Here is a 19,528-nt window from a genome sequence, read left to right on the forward strand (position 1 = left end):
TACCTTCACTTTTCTAGAGGTGAAGATTTTTGGAATTTCCTGAACCTGGATTGAGTTAGTCAGGTTTTTACACGACGCTACTCGCAGCTGACCTTTACAACGAAACCATATTGGACCGTAGTCACAGTTGCCTGAATGGGCAGGTTTCCTCACGGTGTTTTTCCTTACCGTAAGAGCATCGGTTGACACTTCACTAAGGTACGAGTATTATTATGTAAAGTGTCATACTTATAGGTATACAATAACATGGCCGAGGTAGGATTTGAAACCGTGCCTCCATATTTTCAGCAATATTGTTTGAAAACAAAATGAGTATTTCTATTGGTACTACTGTCTAGTTTGTTTAGGGAAAGGGAAATTAAAACATCGTACTTAGGGTTGGCAATTTTTATATCCATACAAAAATAACATCAATAAATAAATAATGTAAAAGCACAATAATTACGTATTGTATTAAATTTACAGAACGAACTATTTACCGAATTTCGTCTATCAAAAAAGAAAACAAGAATTCAGTTTACAGACAAATGTTTAAGCTTTTTAGGGGAAATAAATAATGATTAATATTTGTTTTGGCGGAGAAAGATAATTGTACGGTTAATTATTTACTACTAGGCTATTTTTTTGATATACTATTAGTAGGCATGCCAAGATGTCTAAATAATATAAGTTGTCGTAAATCTTTTTACTGTGCTGCAAAAAAATTGCATAAGATTTGTGTCTGAATAATCTTAATAGGTATATTCGGTTAAACAAACTAATATTAATATGGCAATAATTATGGCATATTATTGTTGTCGATACATATATGGTTAAAGCTTTCCGAAAGGTAAGTTCATCGTGTTAAAATTTGTTAGTAGGTACTTTATATTTAAGCAATAATACTATATTACACTCTATCCAGTCGATTGACTTGAGAGTCACGTTGTAAAATAATAAAGCATATTCGAGCGTGGCATAGTCCACAAAAGATTTCCTAACATACTTATTAGGTCACGTCATGCCACACATTATTTCCTTTGATTTTCGCACTTGCGACTGCCTATACACAATTCCACTAAATTCAAATTATAGGAACCCTAACTTCAGTCCAAGATCTATTTTCGATCTATAAGAGTAGCTTTGATTATGTAAGTAATAATAGATTATCATGATTTTTTAACATGCCTGCAAGCAAAATCATATGGATCATAGAAATGGAATTATTCTGACGTACTCGCGAGTTAAGGATGCTAAAATGCTTAGTCATTATTACTAAGCTAGTGTTTTCAGTAAAAAATGATTTCATAAATCTGAAGAAAACAATTACTGAATACTCCCGTCACTGCAGACTATAAATGCAATAATATGTATCTATAAATTAGTACGTCTAAATGTTTGTCAATTTATTAATATATTCCTAGTTTATAAATTACAAATAAATAAATCTTAAGGCACTTTCCAAGGTACCAAGATCACAATTCCATCATTTTTCAATATTTTCTGGAGGGGAAATAAAGTCTGGAATGTCTATTTCGCCAGATTATTGTGACATTACACGGTTCTATTGAAATTTCGATTAAATTTGATTTAGTATACTTTGCAAATTTGCTATTAGAAAAGTTATTATATTTAAATATTACAGTTACACTATTTATACAGTTACTTAAAAAACATAAGCGCATACATTAAGTATTTCTGCATTGTGCAGAATAACAATACCGACACAATTTACAAATATTCATACTGTAACTAAATAATATGCAAAATTTGCAAATATGGTCTTAAACTACTTAATAAATAAATTCACGTGAAGGTATATGTTATACATGCCGTTAAGTCCCGCGCCACTAACGTTCATGATGTTATTTACAACACTGGTCTATGTACAAGCACCCTGAATAGTGTCCTACGCGCTTATTACAAGTTCATATCACTTTTGAAGTCTGTTAATTATTTTATTGGAACTTATAAGATTGGGGTAAAACTATATCTCCGATCGAGTACAATGCGTTAGCGTACCAATGCACTCCTCGCGTGTGTTCTTTGGAGGTGCTCCATTCAGCCATCCATCTGAGGGGTGCCATCGCCGCGTGCGCGAGAGAGTGGCTCTTCACAAGGGCGTAGCATGACGCTAGGGCATCGTCTACTATGATAGTTCCAGATCTAGTCAACGGCGCGTACACTCCTCTCTTCCATAATATACGCTTCTTGATCACCTTAGAAGGCCTCATGACGACTCCCGGTCCCCTCGTCAGCAGCACGTCCCCGATTTGGACGTCTGAAGCGAACGACTCCCTGTAGCCGTCGGCGGAGGCGAGCAGCAACAAGTGGGAGGGTGTCGTCGTAATAGACACGCCGTTTTCTGCAGTTATCTGAAGGAAATGCCGCGTGCCATTCGGATCTCGATCCATGAATGCCAACACCTGGAATTTTTATCACATAAATTTTAATTAATGAAAGCTTAAACAAAGCTATTCATAATAAAGAAACAGGTTAAAATATTATAAATTTCTCAATTCTGTTTTAAAAAAAATATATTTTTAAACTACGTCGCCATAAAACAAAATATAGAAATATTATTATAATAAATATAAATAATTTGTAGTGGTAAAAATTTTAAATTCCTTATACTTGAACTAGCTATTCGACCCGCCCCGGGTAGCATTTATAGATATAAACCTGCCTCAGAAAACCCTCTTTCCAACATTTTAAACGGCAACAAATCCCGTCCAATACTTTCCAAGATTAGCGCATAAGTACTATACAGCAGATAAAGAGACTTTGACGTTGAGATGATATTCTACCTCAGAATAGATCAATTTGCCGTCACTATCAGCGGCCAGCACCCAGTCTCCTTTGGCCACAGATGCTATATCTCGGGTGCCATTCTTCGTGTACACCAGCGAGCCCGACGGGAAGCAGCCAGCGCCGGTACCAACAGAAGATTCTAGAAATACAACAATAACTATAAAGAATGCACATAAACCTAACTAGTTAATCAACTAATTTGACGTTTAATACAGACGTAATACAAAACTAAAACATAAAGCGAATACTTCGAAAAAAAATATATTCAATAATACGTGCGTGCCGTACCTACATAAGCGAAGTTAAAAGCAATAAAATAAAGTCAAGAACATAAAATCGTGCAAGGGTCGATAGTAAATTAGCTCGGCATATCCCTTTAAGGAATAACGAGATTTCTCTACGCTCGTAATTAAAATCCGATAAGATACGAAACAAAAGAGAATCGCAGGCGCTTGCCTCTCGCCAGCCGAGGGTTATCGTGTACCGTGTAGCTTCAGCTTTTATATATCATTTTAAACAGGTAGGCTCTCGCCACCTCACGCCGACCTACGACGTGTCCTTTCCTCAGTTTGTCTCGTTGTGGTCTGTGAAACTCGCACACAAAGAGCGGTGTTCGAGGAAACACCAATTATAATCTCATAGATAAACTTTTCAATCCGTTTTGCCATTCTTTTTCAACTATTGTTTGCAAAATTTGAAACAAATCTGCCTATTTGAACGCTTGTTTATTATCTTATAAGTAGTGTTTATTTAAATTCTAATCCAGCTTAAGCCGTACCTGTGCGTAATCTCTTTTTTGGGTACAATGCAAAAAGTGACCATTTATGTGAACAAACTGGGCAAAAGATGAGTGAAAACGCTTTGACCATAACCCATTGACGTTTACTACCGCCAAGTTAGCAGCTAAGCACAAGTACAATAGAGCGTTAAATATTAAGTGGCGAGAGATGAAAGTACACAGATCACGTACTTTATATTTACAATTACAGTGGGTGGTGTAATTACACGCGCAAATGAGCAGGCAAAGGTATCATTGCAAGGCTGGCATCGAGCCGTTTGCATGGGCTTGTTAAATTTTGATTTGTTGTGTAACCGACCGATAAATTCCGCCGATCCTGTTCACAAACTGCACACAATGAGATGGGCCCCGACAGATCGCATTACACAATAACCACAAAAATTAGATTTCTCTCAAAGTCAAGCGCTTATTGTCGACGTTTGTTTGTTGTTGGTTGAACACATCGCACGAATCATTGAAAAGATGTCGGCCACCTTTGCATTTTTTATATCGGATACCATGGTAATCTATAGATCATTTTGCGTATAAGGCACAATTAAGAATGCAATGGGAATATTTATTACTCATGCGTTTCTTTTGTAAGAATTTTTGATAATACTTCATTAAATTATATTCAGATGTGGAGCAAAACTTATAATCAACATTTTACATTTTCAAGCGGCATCTACATTTATATCATATCAAAGCTAACTGGACTAATTTATAATCATCTCCAACCTTAGCTTTTAAATAGTTACGAATCTAAAGCCTTAAAACCGGTCAAAGTACGATTTCACAGTGACGTAAGTAACGTTAGGCTGAAGATGCGGCGATAAGCAACTCGGGCTGCTGGCGCGCGGAGCGCGGGGGGCGGAGCGCCGGCGCAGCCGAGTGGCCGCGCAGACCCCGCCCCGCCCGGACCACCGGGAGCGCTAGGCGGCGAGACTCGAGACCCCGCCGACCGCGCTCTCACCGTCACCACCACCATACATTACCAGCCCGACAAATGTAAGCACGTGACACTATTCATAATTTATCTGGTGAATGGATGATACGTCACAACACACGACAACTCACATTTTTTTTTCTCCTTGCGAAACGATTCGCCGCAATAAGGCATACGGCATCCATTAAATTTAGCCCCGATCCCGATCGCAGCGGTAACCTTGATTTATATCGTATGGAATATCAATTAGCCGATGCTCATGCAAATGCCAAACGGCTGTGATTCATGCGCAGCGCTCTCGACGTCTTTCGAAGTTGTTTGATCATAAGTCTACGAATATTAAAAACCCAAATAGTCATTTTAGGTTGCATGCTATTTACACTTACGTTGTAGGTAGGTATTAACTTTTGCGCCTGCTGAATTTAATTTGTATATGTAAGTATATGAACGCGCATGGTAACAAAATCTGTTTGTTATCTCAGTATAAAAGCACAAATAATAAATGATGAAACCTAAAAGATCACGTTAAGCTGTAAGGATGTGTGATGGAATTTAGATTCAAGAACAAGCAGGTCGTTAGCCCATAGCCTAAAAGAAGAAATAATTTTGTGAGTTCAAAGGCAGTGCGTTGTGGGAACGGGGAGAAACGCGGCCGCAGCCTTCCGGGATGTGGCGTCTCGGGTGTCGTTTGTCTTTCGCACGCATGCCCTGCGCATGCGCATGCCGCGCGATCACTCGACCGCGCCACATCGCTCACTCGCGCTTCTATCCCATATCCTATCCTTGAAGAATGCTATCTCCGAACCGGTCACCGGATGCAACATCGATTATAATAGTCCAAGATCCCAGAGCCGTAAGACACAACTTATTTTCTAAAGAATGGATCTTTCGATTCTCAGTAGTCTTTCATGTACTTTTAATACCTGCATGTTTGTGAGACTTGCCCGGTGACACCTGCGCAGGTACCAGGCGAGAAAGGTAACTAAAAATCACAGTTACTTAACTTAAATTTTTATGACTGATTTTTATATATATTTTATAGACTATTACTCTGAAGTCATATCAGAGAAGTCAGACGCTTTCCATGCGCCAGAACTTTTGTCAGACGCTTTAAAGCTCTATCAAAAAAAAATTAACTTAATTTATTTTTAAATGTCTGACTTTTATATATGTTATTCAGATAACTATTACAAAGTTGTATTAAATCAGTCAGACAGTTTGTAATGACCAAACACCCCTTAAACACAAGAATTACTCAGCCTCGAGTATGAGCGCGATAGCACAATGCGCATGCGCGTCAGAGTAAAATATCTAATATTTGAAAAGTACTTACTGTTTTCAATTCATATTTTTGCATATCTATTCAAATACGATCAAATTTATAATTAAAATAATAATTAATCATTTTTAAAATTATATAATATATTGCATACTAGCTGTTGCCCGCGACGTCGTCCGCGTAAAGTTCGAGTTGAATCTTAATCATACAGTCTGATACAGACAGACAGACAAAAAATGTAAAAAAAATTCTCTATTTGTTTCAGTCAAAATATTAAATGTACAGACAAAATATTTTTACCGTATGATTATATGTAGTATTTTGATTTTCAGTTTTTTTAATAAATACTCAAACAACACAAAAAAAAATATTTTTAATAAAAATTAACATATATCTTGTTATTGTTGGGACTCGAACTCGGACCGCCAACTTCACAGTCTCACGCGCTAACCACTGGACCATCGAAGCCGTTGCGGTGGTGTCGAAATTAAAGTAGACTACATACATATGGTCACGTCTATATCCCTTGCGGGGTAGACAGAGCCAACAGTCTTGAAAAGACTAAATGGCCACGTTCAGCTATTTGGCTTAATGATAGAATTGAGATTCAAATAGTGATAGGTTGCTCGCCCATCGCCTAAAAAAGAATCCCAAGTTTGTAAGCCTATCCCTTAGTCGCCTTTCACTTATATTTATATGTTATAGGTTTACTATTACTATACTATTTTTTAATTGTTTATGATTTTATTTTTACGAAAAATTCTGCCAGCAACGACAATCTAACTGATGATGAGGACGATGCCTTGAGTGGACAGTACAGAGATTTAATAAATGATGAAAATTCAAATGATTATTTTGATGATGAAGATGATAAAGAGACAATAAAATAATTATTCAATTGATTAATCATAATTAATTATTTTTTTATTGAAATATGAATTGAAAACAGTAAGTACTTTTCAAATGCATGCGCATTGTGCTATCGCGCTCATACTCGAGGCTGAGTAATTCTTGTGTTTAAGGGGTGTTTGGTCATTACAAACTGTCTGACTGATTTAATACAACTTTGTAATAGTTATCTGAATAACATATATAAAAGTCAGACATTTAAAAATAAATTAAGTTAATTTTTTTTTGATAGAGCTTTAAAGCGTCTGACAAAAGTTCTGGCGCATGGAAAGCGTCTGACTTCTCTGATATGACTTCAGAGTAATAGTCTATAAAATATATATAAAAATCAGTCATAAAAATTTAAGTTAAGTAACTGTGATTTTTAGTTACCTTTCTCGCCTGGTACCTGCGCAGGTGTCACCGGGCAAGTCTCACAAACATGCAGGTATTAAAAGTACATGAAAGACTACTGAGAATCGAAAGATCCATTCTTTAGAAAATAAGTTGTGTCTTACGGCTCTGGGATCTTACTCTATAATGTTACAAGATATTACGCGTATGGAGTCCATATTGTTAAAGGGCAAATGTGTTTTCTGCATAAAATCTATTATCTCCGTGAAAATAGGAGAACACGCCTGTAAATATTCATACATACATACATAAAATCACGCCTCTTTCCCGGAGGGGTAGGCAGAGACTACCTGAAAATATACTGTAAATATACTGTAAATATACTTAGAGGTATATTTCCTGTTAATATGAAATTTAAATTCGAATTACTTGCTTTTTCAAAGTGAAAATTAATTTTGCGAATGGCGATTGGCGATTGTTCACTTACAATTTTGTTTTCGAAACAACGAATAATTTGAATTGTTACATTATCCGGCTATTTTAAAGGCACATCAAGTCAATTACGACTTTTTAAATACAGCAATATTTTATCATTATTACGACAAATACCTTTGTGCGGAAAAATGTAAGAAAATTATATGCAAAACCGTGGGCACGGCCACTTACGAATTCGTTTTTGGCACTTAATAAAATTTACTGGTGATTTTATTGGCCATTTAAGAATAAACAATGTTTACTTGTCCTTCAGTCAGAACTTTTGGCCAAAGGACCGCAGGTGACTCGATATAGGTCATCAGCCGGTATGACCAATATCAGGTATCAAAATATGTTTAACTTGTTACTCAGGTTCTTCCAATATACTTATACATTTTTTTCTAGATTCCTTGAATATAACATGTTAATATTAGTAGCTAATATTTAAAGTGTCATAACAAATGACTGACTAGATAAGGTTTTATATAGTTAAGTATGAGGTTTTACATTAAAATAATATAAAGTAAATTGATTTTGAAACCCCTAAGTTCAGGATCACTGACATCATGCAATGATATGAGAGAGAATATTTTAAATGTACATTTTTGGTTTTGTATATTTTCTCACATATCTTTTCTCTTTAAAACAGTATTATCAATTTAAAGCTTATGTAAATCAAAGTAGACAAAAATTCAGCAAAGTTGTAAGCGATATCAAACCTTAAAAAAGAAATCACTATATTTTTGATAACAAAATCGTAGACTGAACTATACTCAGAGGATTTTATACTAGATCGTGACCCGGGTCGCTCGTCATCGGTCACGGCTCATTTAGTGCGCGCCTTTTACATGTTCAACCATTTTAAAATGCTGTTGTTTTCGGTAAATAATAGACTTTATAATCCATAAAAATTGTTCTAATATTCAGGTATATTCTTGAACGAGCGATTACAACGTACTTTATTGTTACTTTGAATCTTATCAATAAATGATAAAACGTGTTTTGATAAAAAAATGTTTTGAATCCAAGAAGAACAGAAATCAATTTAAGATCACTGGTAAATGGTTAGAAGCGATGAAACGCGCGCGTTGAACTCTTTTCAATGGCAAGTCAATAAGTATTAATAAAATTGTTTTATTATTTATGTCCTTTTACAAATTTCATAAATTACTAACTACAATATTTGCAATTCATTATTACATATTTAATTAGTGGAATTTGATTTATAACTAAGCGCAATAAATAGCTAATGATAGATATTCTCTATGAAATGGAAAAGTAAGTGTAAACGGCCGTCTTATATTGACGCCTATAAAAATAGTATATAAAAGCATCCGACCAATGGGATAAGAATCGATTAATTGGATAAAAACCCGTCATAGTTCAATGCCGATGCTATGAGGCGCTATGACTCAAAATATTTAAAGTACAGGCCGATGCGAAGAAAAGAGTTTGTTTTTAATACTTCATTGAAAGGAGTAAAATTTAATATTTTGTCGTGTACAAAAATTTCATAGTGTTGCCAAAGAAGTTTACTATTTTTAATTATAATATTTTTTTTTTTATATAAGCATAATGAGAGACTGTAGTATCTTTATTTTTTCGTAACGATGATAAATAGGATATTTTTAACTACTGTATAGGCATAACTGTAATTATGAAGAGGTTGTTGGAATTCCCTCTTCTAAGTATTTGGGAAGGAAGAAAAATTTCAAGTTGTGTTATTTTAAAGTGGGTTATAGCGCCCTATAATAGATTTTTTTTTCTTATCGATAAGCAGTTGTCATGTAATTGAAATTTATGAAATATCTACGGGATTACTTTTTTAAAATTAATTCCTTGTTAATGTTAGCTTAAAATAAATGATAGGTATACTTTTATTTTATTAATAAATGCTTAAGCTTTTCCGTAACGGTACGCCTATGACCACAGATAGAATAAGTCAAATATTTTATAAAATAATAAGGAATGTAGGTATATATATGAGAAATTGACGAAAGACGCGTGCGTGCCCCGGCCTTGACCGGTCACAAAGTTAATAGCAATCTACGCAATACGCATACTTTATGTATATTTATTCATCTATCTATCATAACCGGTAAAACTATAGGTATATATTTTGTAGGTAGACTATCACTGAAAGTATTCGATTTTGTCCAAGTCTCAGTGGTCATGTGGATAAGGTCGTCATTAAAAGCGTACCCATTTAAGGGTACCCAGGTTTGAATCTCATTCGGCCATAATAATTTCTGAGTTTGAATGCCGTTTTATAGATTCACCAGAATATTGACTGTTTGGTTAATACCTCTTTACTTAAACTTCCTTTTCTTTCATCTTGTTTTATAAAACCTTTTACATAATCTTATTGCTATTTAGTAGATTATTTGAAAGAAATAAGGGTAAAAAGAAGTCTTAAATCACCAAATTAATTATATAAGACAACGTCAATACACATGCAAGCGACTGCGATGTCCGAGGCCCAGGCAGTATTTATCGCACTAAACCCAGATCATTATAATCAATTATATCGGCGGCTTAAGTTTCGCTTTCATAAAACCCTGCCTCCGAGGTTCATCTGCAAAATTAATTGGAACTATGCGAGCGGCGGAATGCCTCCATTATATCTAAAACACACACATACATATAAATACTCGCTTCTCATCGTCATGCCGCGTACACATATATAAGTAGCCATTGAATCACCGGCGTAATTATAGAAGTGGGGGATTGGCTGCGATGCGGCTGTGGGTACGGGATGGAGGTATCCCAGTGGGTAAGTGTGAGCGAGAGGGATGCTAACAAGAGGCTCGTTCGTCCGTTTGATCGACACCGCCGCGCGGGCGCGGGAAGCTGTCTGAGATGCATTCTTCTTGTAAGTTCGACTATATATTTAGCCTATCTCGTCCCATAGGTTAAGGTACAGTTACGTGGCCGAAACCTTGGTGACACAGTTTGGTGCTTTCATTTTTATTGATATAAATAAAATAATAATTTTGATCGAATTTCATATATATCATTTCTTCCCTATTTTAAGAAATGCCTTAGGGGAAAATTAGTAACATATAAAGTAAAACAATAGTTATTTGAGTACATAGAAGTAACTTTTCAGAATAAGCCGCGCCTATAAACGCGCAGTACAAAAGACATCAACGCTTCGAGTTCTACGTGCGGTTCTTTCGCTTTTGTGCTTTTAAAGGATTCCTTTTGTAAACTGCAGTTGAAATTATATTCTTTTAATACATGAGAAATAGAAGAACTGTTAATAGTGTAAACTTTCTACAGTTTCACCTCTATAGTAAATTTTATATAAGACTACCTTTTTTAATTATAGGACAAAATCAACAATAACAATCATGGGCTTGTTAACGGTGGCTTGAATCTTTGCTGAATTAATGCGCACTTTTTTTTTTAGATTAATGTCATATGTCTTTAGAATACAGGTTTCGAAAGTTAGTACGTTGGTAAAGGACCCAGGCATTTAGTTGAATTATTAACTGACATTTCCTCTTATATTTGATACCCATGAATGAAAATTTTGATTTAAAAAAGATACCTAAAACTTCACATGATTGATAGAACGCAAAAAATAATTTTACTTCAGAAAACTCACCTGTCTTAACTGAACAATGGACATAGGATCTCCCATGGTTATACACCCAGTCGAAACCGGCCTTCCTCGCCAACCACGCGAGCACTCCCAACTTGCTCTTGTCCCGGTCGCTTGTGGTCACATCCACCGCTCTGCCCTCGTAATGAAGAGAATCTTCCCCATGAGAACTCTCCTCGTCCCAGCCCTCGATGACACGCAGCCGCACGCCGGGCCAGTGGTTCATCACGCTGATCGCCAACGTGTTCAGCTTCTCCTTGCATCTCTGGAATTGTCAAAGTTTAAATTGAGAAATATTATACGCATACGAAATCAAATTCACTGAAATAATTCAGGGAGTTTAACTGGTGAGGCGTCTCAAATATTAGGTCATTAATGATAATTAGAACACACGTACGCCTTTAGTCAAGTAGATAAACAGAGCTACAAGATTAGAAGGTCAAGTTTAGCTGGATAGTTTAATAATGGAATGACATTCATATATAATGCCAAGTGGGCTAGCCATCGTCTTAACGAAGAATGTCAAGCTGCGCGGGAAGAGAAGCAGCAGGAAATACTATATGTTTATATATTATGCAAATTTATACTACAAAATTCTGCTTAATTACTCTGTTAATACGATAATTACTTTAAGTAAAAAGTGGTTCACAAGTCATGGTTAAAATAACAAAAAATAGCGTGTTTGCGCTTTTTATCAAAAACAATATCGAAGCCTCAAAAACATGTGAGTCTTTGTTTGCACCTACTAAAGAAAATACCAATAGACGTGCTAACAAATTGACAAACGCGCCGCCCCACGACCCAGCGCCAACACAGGATGTCGGACATTTTGTCGTGAAAGAATAAATCAAATTAAAACGCGCCGCACGAAGGGATCAACACAATTTTGTCTGTTAAGTTCGCGGAGCAAATAAAGGAAATGTCACAATATTTATAAAGAATCCTGGACAATGGCGGGTGCACCGCGTGACGGCTTTGTCGCGCAATGTCAACTCACTCCGTGCTATGCAGATTTCTTAGTGAAAAAACTGATTGACGTAACGAATGGAGGCAGCGGGCGCTGCGACGGACAGCGGTGCTGCATTCAACGGGACTCATACTTTGGAGCACCGTATATAATTATTTCTACGAATATTCCAACCACCTAATAAAGAGTTGCAAGAAATTCAACATGTTTGTTTGTGTTTGACTGCAATTCCGAATTTTTCACGGTGTCACATTACAAAATTGACTTTCCCGTTTGCTTTGTTGGCTTTGCACTTATTGTGTCCTATTTCGATTTCTGGACTACACATTCTTGATAGATTTTTTCAAATGGATCCTGTCTGTCTAGACTTAAAAGTTTATACTTTTGGGTACTGTATTGATTGTAAGGAGTTTTGTGTTATTGTGCTATTGTGCTATTAGATGACAAAGTGTTAATTCTTATTTCTTACACCAAATTTTTAAAATACCTACAATAACCGCACATGAAAATTAAAAGTTCGAACCCGAATCAAAGACACAGAAGCGGCGGCGGTAGTCGGTCAGGAAGCCCAATGTTTGCTTCCCTCAGACGTCTTGGTGAGCATGCGCACTAAAACAATCGAATGCTAAATGCAAGCTCAAACACTTCGTGCACTTAAACGTGGGAACACATCGGTGGCGCAATTAGGCACCTCGCACCCATCATAACACTGGGATTCTTCTTTCAAAACAAATTGTACAAACTGTGATGTTGCATTTTAACTGAAAGTTGAAATTAAATACTATTTTCGGGTTAGACTTTTGAGTCTTTAATACGTTAACAAATTTACAAAGTTTCTTTGAAATATGAGTATATAAATATGATAAAGCTAAGTTATAAATAACACATTTTTTATTGATTGACAATATGAAACCACGCCCGCGCTGCGCCTGCGACGGGTGGCCTCGCGACTAGATCGTCTCGATCGAGTCCCACAGACGACGCGACGGACCAAAAGATATTATAAATTCATTATGCATATTTTTAGTAAACAAGCTGTCGATCACAATGCTGAGCCCAGCGGGACGCCCTGCCCCCGACACCTCCTGGCCCGATACCTACATCTTCTAACTTTACCATTTATCATCAACTTAGTATGCAACCTCACAGTTACCCAATGAACAATGAGCATTAAACCTGTTTTTATCACAAACTCGATTTTCGTAAATTCATTTTCGCAAATTATCAAATTACACCCCATCAAAAGCTCATATTGATTAACAAAAAATTAACAAGCGGATCGAATACCTAAGGTCAAGTTCTGTAGCGAAACGGAGCTACCTGAACTGGTGGCGACCGAAGCACTTGCGCCTGCATAATGAAGGCCGTCCAATGGAATTGAGGTAAAAATGGAATAAAAACACCAAAGGATCATCGCACTGAAACCACGGTAACGTGAGAACGCGGCGCTGGCGCTGCGGCGCGCTACAAACTATGGACAGTGCAGAATATGCTTATGACTTGATGATTATACTACAATTTCACTATTACAATACATTTATTAAAATCATCTTGAATTTAAACAATCTTTAGTAAACCCGGAAAAATTACAAACAAAAAGACGACCATAAATAACACTTTGTATTAAAATTGTATGAAGTGCGTGAATCATAGTTCATAAACTTTTTCCCACGTTTTGTACTAAGCACTGTAGGATGGAATTTGGTACACAGTTAACATCAATTCTTTCTTCGATGATAGGTCAATAGTGCTTAAATGCTTCAATATATCGGCTTCATTTTTTTACCACTGTAAGTACAAATCATATCATTAACGAATTTTAATTCATGAGGAGACCGAGCCAGGCAAGTCACCCATTTGCCGGCGCACCATTCGCCACCTCGGCCGGCCTCGATCTCGCCTTTAATTTATAACCGCCTCCCTCTGCGACCATAACAATATATTAGGATAATTAAATGGCTCTTTACATTCCTTAACACATCGTTTTTTGTACAAGGCCACTGGAGTCGAAAAGCACCGACCAATGCTGACTGGTTTTTGATGTCCCATTTTTTGTCTTCTTGTGGAAACCACAACAAATAGTTTAAGGGCAGTTTTTTGTGATCGACCGTTCATTTTGTTAACGCAAGCTCTCTTATGTCTTATATGATGCGGTGTATTTTTCATTCTTGCAAACATGCCAAAACAATAATAACTCAAAAGTGAACTTGAAACCTTGTTTTTTTTTTTGATAATATACGTAGAAAGTCCTTATAACGCCGGTAGAAGAAGATCTACTAGATCTTGCTACTACTAGTTCAAGCCCCACATGAAATAAGGTAATAAAATAATAATATAATTTTTTTTTTTTTAATTAATAACATACAAAAAATATTTTACATTACAAAGAAAATCTATTGCCAACATAAAATACAAAAGACAGTTAAATTCGATGAAAATAAAAAAATCAACCACTTACATCGATATGTAAGAATAATAATAACGTGTTACCAAAAGCGAGGTTGACTCAGACCTAAAAAATATTTTAAACCTTGCGAAGTATAATTTAGATGATAATAACCCATGTGTCGGAGCGTAACACCTTGTGTTTATGGCAACAGGATATTTTTTCGTATTGGTGGATGATAGGCCTGGGAGGGACTTGGACCCCTCATAACCTGTCGTTCATTCACGGAATAGGAAAACCGCAATCTGTGAATCATTTCCAAAACGAGTCAGCCATATTGGATTATCAATTTTAATGTAGCGACTCACGAATGAGGTCGATGATATGATAGCCTAAAAATATGTCTTTTTAAAGTATTTAATCAAGTAACTCTAACGCTACTCGTATCATTTAAGACTTTTTTCAAAACCAATGTCATCCTTGTATGTAGTCATATAAAACACCGGTAATACAGTATTAGTAAATCGGTGTCAGAAGGTAAAATAGCGTACAAATATTTGTCTTCTATAAGCCCTGGTGTTGTGTTGGTTGTCGAACACACAATAAATATGCATCGTGAAGGTGCATCACCTGCGTGTGTGTGTTCAAAGGCATGTAATGTTTGTCTACGAAAAATATCACCCTTTGTTGTCTTAATGCCGTCGTCGACAGTTGTGCCGCGGCCACCGCATTCATTACTGCTGTTGTAGCTTGAAATATAGGAGTCTGCGGTCGCTTTTCTTGAAACTCTTGCTGGCTGGCTATAAATATAGAATAACAAAACGATCGCACGTCATTGTTAGTGCTGAAAATTCTTGTTTTGATAATTTTAGTTTTGTTTCAGTTATTTTTCATCCAATCTATCATAGTCTGTGAGTAAAAATTGATTCACATTGTACTTTTAAACAAGAGTCTTAAATCACAAAAAAATATTTAAATGAATAGTTTTATAAGTCTTTAAATATAACTCAACATGTATTGTGAATGATTATACAACATTGAGCAGTGTATCCCTTGTGTACGGGCTTGCTAACGAACTCGGTCTACAAGGCTTTTAAGGAGAAGCGGGCGCCTTTCACCCGGTCAAAAAAACTTTTGAAACAAGACACCGATACGCGGTGTTTGCTTGGCCATAGACCTCTGTTAATGAAACGTTACACTTCATTCACTCAACTGGAGCTAGTGTTTACAATGGGGTCTTCTTGAGTAGGTTATATTGAAAAGGGCAAAAACGTGTTATGAAAAAAAGTGTGTTCGCGACGAAGAAATTAGGTATCTTAAAAATAGCGTCCTATTTTAAAAGAAATTGTGAAAATTGAATTAAATACATGTTCTATCTTTCAAAACATTGCAAGGTGGTGAATGGTTTGCACCATATGCAAGAATTTGTATGAACAGTATACAAATGTCGAGTTATTTATACTCATTCACAGTTGAATCGTTCCAGGGCACACCCAAGAGGCCGATCAGTTCCATTCCATCTGCATTCTCTATTAGAAAAATACTTACGTTTAAGGCGGCTAATGCTCATGGGACGGATGTAACTCCATTATTTATATTATTGTGAAGGCTAACGTTGGCCGGGGGTCAATAGCGGAGTCAATGAGAGCATGCTCGCTGGTTGCAAGTCATCCCAATGAGCGATGGAATTCATGCTTCCGACATCGATCAAAATCATTTTACCCTTTGTCTCTTACCGATAAATTGTTAACCTGCACATCATAGGGCAAATAATAAAATAGCAGACCGCAATACTTTATATCGTTTTTATATTTGTTTACTACGATGATTTTATTGTTTGCAGAACAATGAGCAATTAAAAGAAAATAGAAAAATTCTTAGGATAGTTAATATTAAAAAGAAAACAGTTTCAAACACCTTTACTCGCAATTTTTGCTAAACGCATTTCGCGCAGAAGGCTATAAACATTAACCGGCGTATCGTGCTAATTTACTGCGTCAACCGTCGACGTGCGTCGGCCGATAACTGCTGTTGATCGATTTGCATCAGTAATTACGTCACTTTTAGTGGCAACCAGCAGGCGATGAAAACGCGACAAGTACGTGATTGCAGGAGGCGACGCCGCCCCTTCCGACAGACTCGGACAGGCCCTGATCACACCAGGTATTTTACCATGCTTGGATTTTTAACGGAGTAAAAATGAATACATGGAGTGTGAATTTGGGGAGTTAAAATTAAAAAATATTAGGTACGTTACAATGTAATTTATCAAGACTAAATTTCCGATATCGAAAGAAAAATACCATATTTAACCTACCATATTTAACGAACTTTATCTGTTAACCATTTATTGCCAAACTCTAGTGCAATCACTTTTAGCTGTGTAGTAATAGATGATTCAATCATCTAATCATTTTATCTAAAAAGCCTTCTTAAACCAATTTTGTTGGCTTTAGCTTTTAATAGTTACCCAAAAGGCTTTCATGCAGTTGGTTAAATAATTTCGACTTTTGTGAAGAAAATAAAAATACGTGAAGCATGATAAAAAAAATTAGTAGCGATTTCCTGCCTGTGTGATGTTTACATACATTAAAGAAAAACCTGATTTCCTTTTCCCATCAACAACACATTATCAGAGGCCGCCCCTTATAACTAGGCGTCTTACTTACGATAAGTATCGCAAATGCTATCACATTATATCGCAGAGCTTGATCAGCTTTTACCTCGATATTTTTCCTTAACTGTCCGAATTATAATTTAAATTTGATAAGTATAAACTGGAAATATAATAAGCAAAATAATAAAAGATGGAAAAATAGTAAGTATGTATAACAAATCTATTAGATTGGTAATAAATTAATTAAATCAAATTATACAAATTGAGCTAGACCCAAAATAAATGTCCTTATCTTTTGTACGAAATATCTACAAACAAAACTTAATAGATATACATTATGTAAATGGTTAAATGTTTGACGAAGCATAACGCTACAAACTTGTCATGAAAATGAATTATTGATTAATCAGTTTATCAGAAATGTATAAAAGCAGCTGTCGCACCAAGTTTGGTATGCCTGGGTGCCCCGGAGTCGCGCCCGGCCAGCCGCCGCCAGTAAGGTCTGCCACTACGTTTCACACCTTACATACTATTCTCATCAAGATCCCATCTTCAAAGAAAGATAAACTATCTTTGTTACGCCATTGACATGTAATCGCCGCTTTCATTGTTTATCCCTCGTCCCAAGGAGAAGTGATCACATCACGTGGGTGTAAAGTCAACAGTCGCACACGTATCACACTGTACGTCCTCTTTTGCTGACGGTCCCGAAGAGGCTCTTGATAATATTTTATAAGACAAATAACCCGATAAAGATGTTTTGACGTGAACCCGTGTTCATCGCTCACACCAAAATGCGTCCAGTGAACACTTATAATAAAATATTTATTTACAATTTTGTGATTTCGTTTAGAAAAGGAATGAAACGGCTCTAATTTGGTGTCAACTTTATTGGTGGCGAACGAAGCGTTAAGGCGATCGGATTGATGTTAAATACGTTGACAGGACTCTCGAAGCGGCGACTTTTCGTAGATCCATTAGCATTGTTTTAAAGGATTAGAGCGGCGCTTACCAGTGCCAACGCATGGAGAGCGACGCGACGTATAGTTGGACACGCATATTTTTATGACACATGTCCTTTGTTTTTTAATAATCAGTGTGAAACGACTACTGTGTCGTAAGCTGCTGATAAGAAATACTTATTTCTTTTTTCATTCCTCTGCTTTTAAAGTTAAAAATTATAAATCACTACATTTAGGATGGTGATCATTGGGACCGCTTTGACGGTCACAGTGTCAGGTCCGCGTCCGCGGTTGGTTTCATGTTACACAAAAGGTCCAAGATTTCAGATTGTTTCGATGCCCAAATCAAAACTGATATCTTCAGTAATTTGACAAAATTACTCGATGATAAAGGTGTAGTGTTTGTGTTGAAAGAATTATGGGACATTGATCTTTATTCCAACGGAATAATTGAGCAGAAAAAAATGAGTACATCCATCTCGGTTTGGGTTCTCTAAAATATTGGTTTACAGATTGAAAGGCGCTTTAAACAATGGACATTTTATCAAAATGACAATTTGACAAGGGAAAGACGCCATGACTATGAACTTGTGGTTATTTTGGCTTCATTAAACACATGGAATTTTGCGACATATAACTGTAAAATATACTTCTACAACAAATTTTCTAGACTTAAATTGTGTTTTGAAAGAGGTAGGTGATGAATTAAAAGTTGTATTGTCGTCATAGACTGATATCTTTTATTCCAAATTAAACTTAACTATTTAATAATATGCAACACGAACATTAAATGAGGCTAAATTAGCTATTTACAACAATAAGAGTAATTTTCAATTACATTATGAGTTAATATAACTATACATACTTAAATCCGCGTATTATACATACTCCATATCATCTTTGTCTTTATTACATTTTTACTTATTAGAAATAAGACCTAAGTATAAATCAAAATTAATTGATTTTCAAAATAATCAATAATAGGATGTTTAAAATATTTTGACTGTGTTGACTTTTTTAACGGAAGCCTTATCATATACATTGATGCGACGAACTTGCAAATACCTCGGCGCGATCAAAGGCGACGGTCGAAAATTAATTATCAATTTGTCGTGGGTGCCAGGGCGACATAAATCGATCGAGTATCTCCGCAAAATTAAAAAAAGTGTGGAAGAGTAGCTTACATTTTTGCTTTAATGATTCATCTCCCAAATGCGATAAGTGATAGAATTGAACTTGTGTGAGACAACATTATTTTTCTAAACTTTATTGATTCCTTCTAAAAGTAATTTCTGTCTTCATAAAATGTTTAAATCATGTTTTTAGTTGATGTGGTTTATTCTGTTATGTCCGTGTTTTATGTTCGGGATATCTGCCTGCAGCCACATTAGCCACGCTCGGCCACAGATAAGAATAACAAATGCCCAGTTTAAGGTTATCTGAGCATCGCGGACATGAGAGAGCTTTTTGCCACCGAGTC

The 19,528-nt window shown here is 36.1% G+C and overlaps 1 protein-coding gene across 1 annotated transcript in view; it reads right to left on the minus strand.

The window, feature by feature from the left end:
• Positions 1-387: 387 nt before the first annotated feature.
• Positions 388-19,528, minus strand: part of LOC106134609 (indian hedgehog protein) — a 39,236-nt gene continuing 20,095 nt past the window's right edge. The window contains exons 2-4 of the mRNA XM_013334705.2: positions 11,120-11,381; positions 2,787-2,929; positions 388-2,405 (exon numbers count right to left, since the gene is read on the minus strand). Coding sequence (XP_013190159.2) covers positions 1,938-2,405; positions 2,787-2,929; positions 11,120-11,381 — 873 coding nt within the window. The 3' untranslated portion in view covers positions 388-1,937. The remainder of the gene's footprint in view (positions 2,406-2,786; positions 2,930-11,119; positions 11,382-19,528) is intronic.

This window comes from Amyelois transitella, chromosome 9 (genome assembly GCF_032362555.1).
Source record: "Amyelois transitella isolate CPQ chromosome 9, ilAmyTran1.1, whole genome shotgun sequence".
Taxonomy (NCBI): Eukaryota; Metazoa; Arthropoda; class Insecta; order Lepidoptera; family Pyralidae; genus Amyelois; species Amyelois transitella.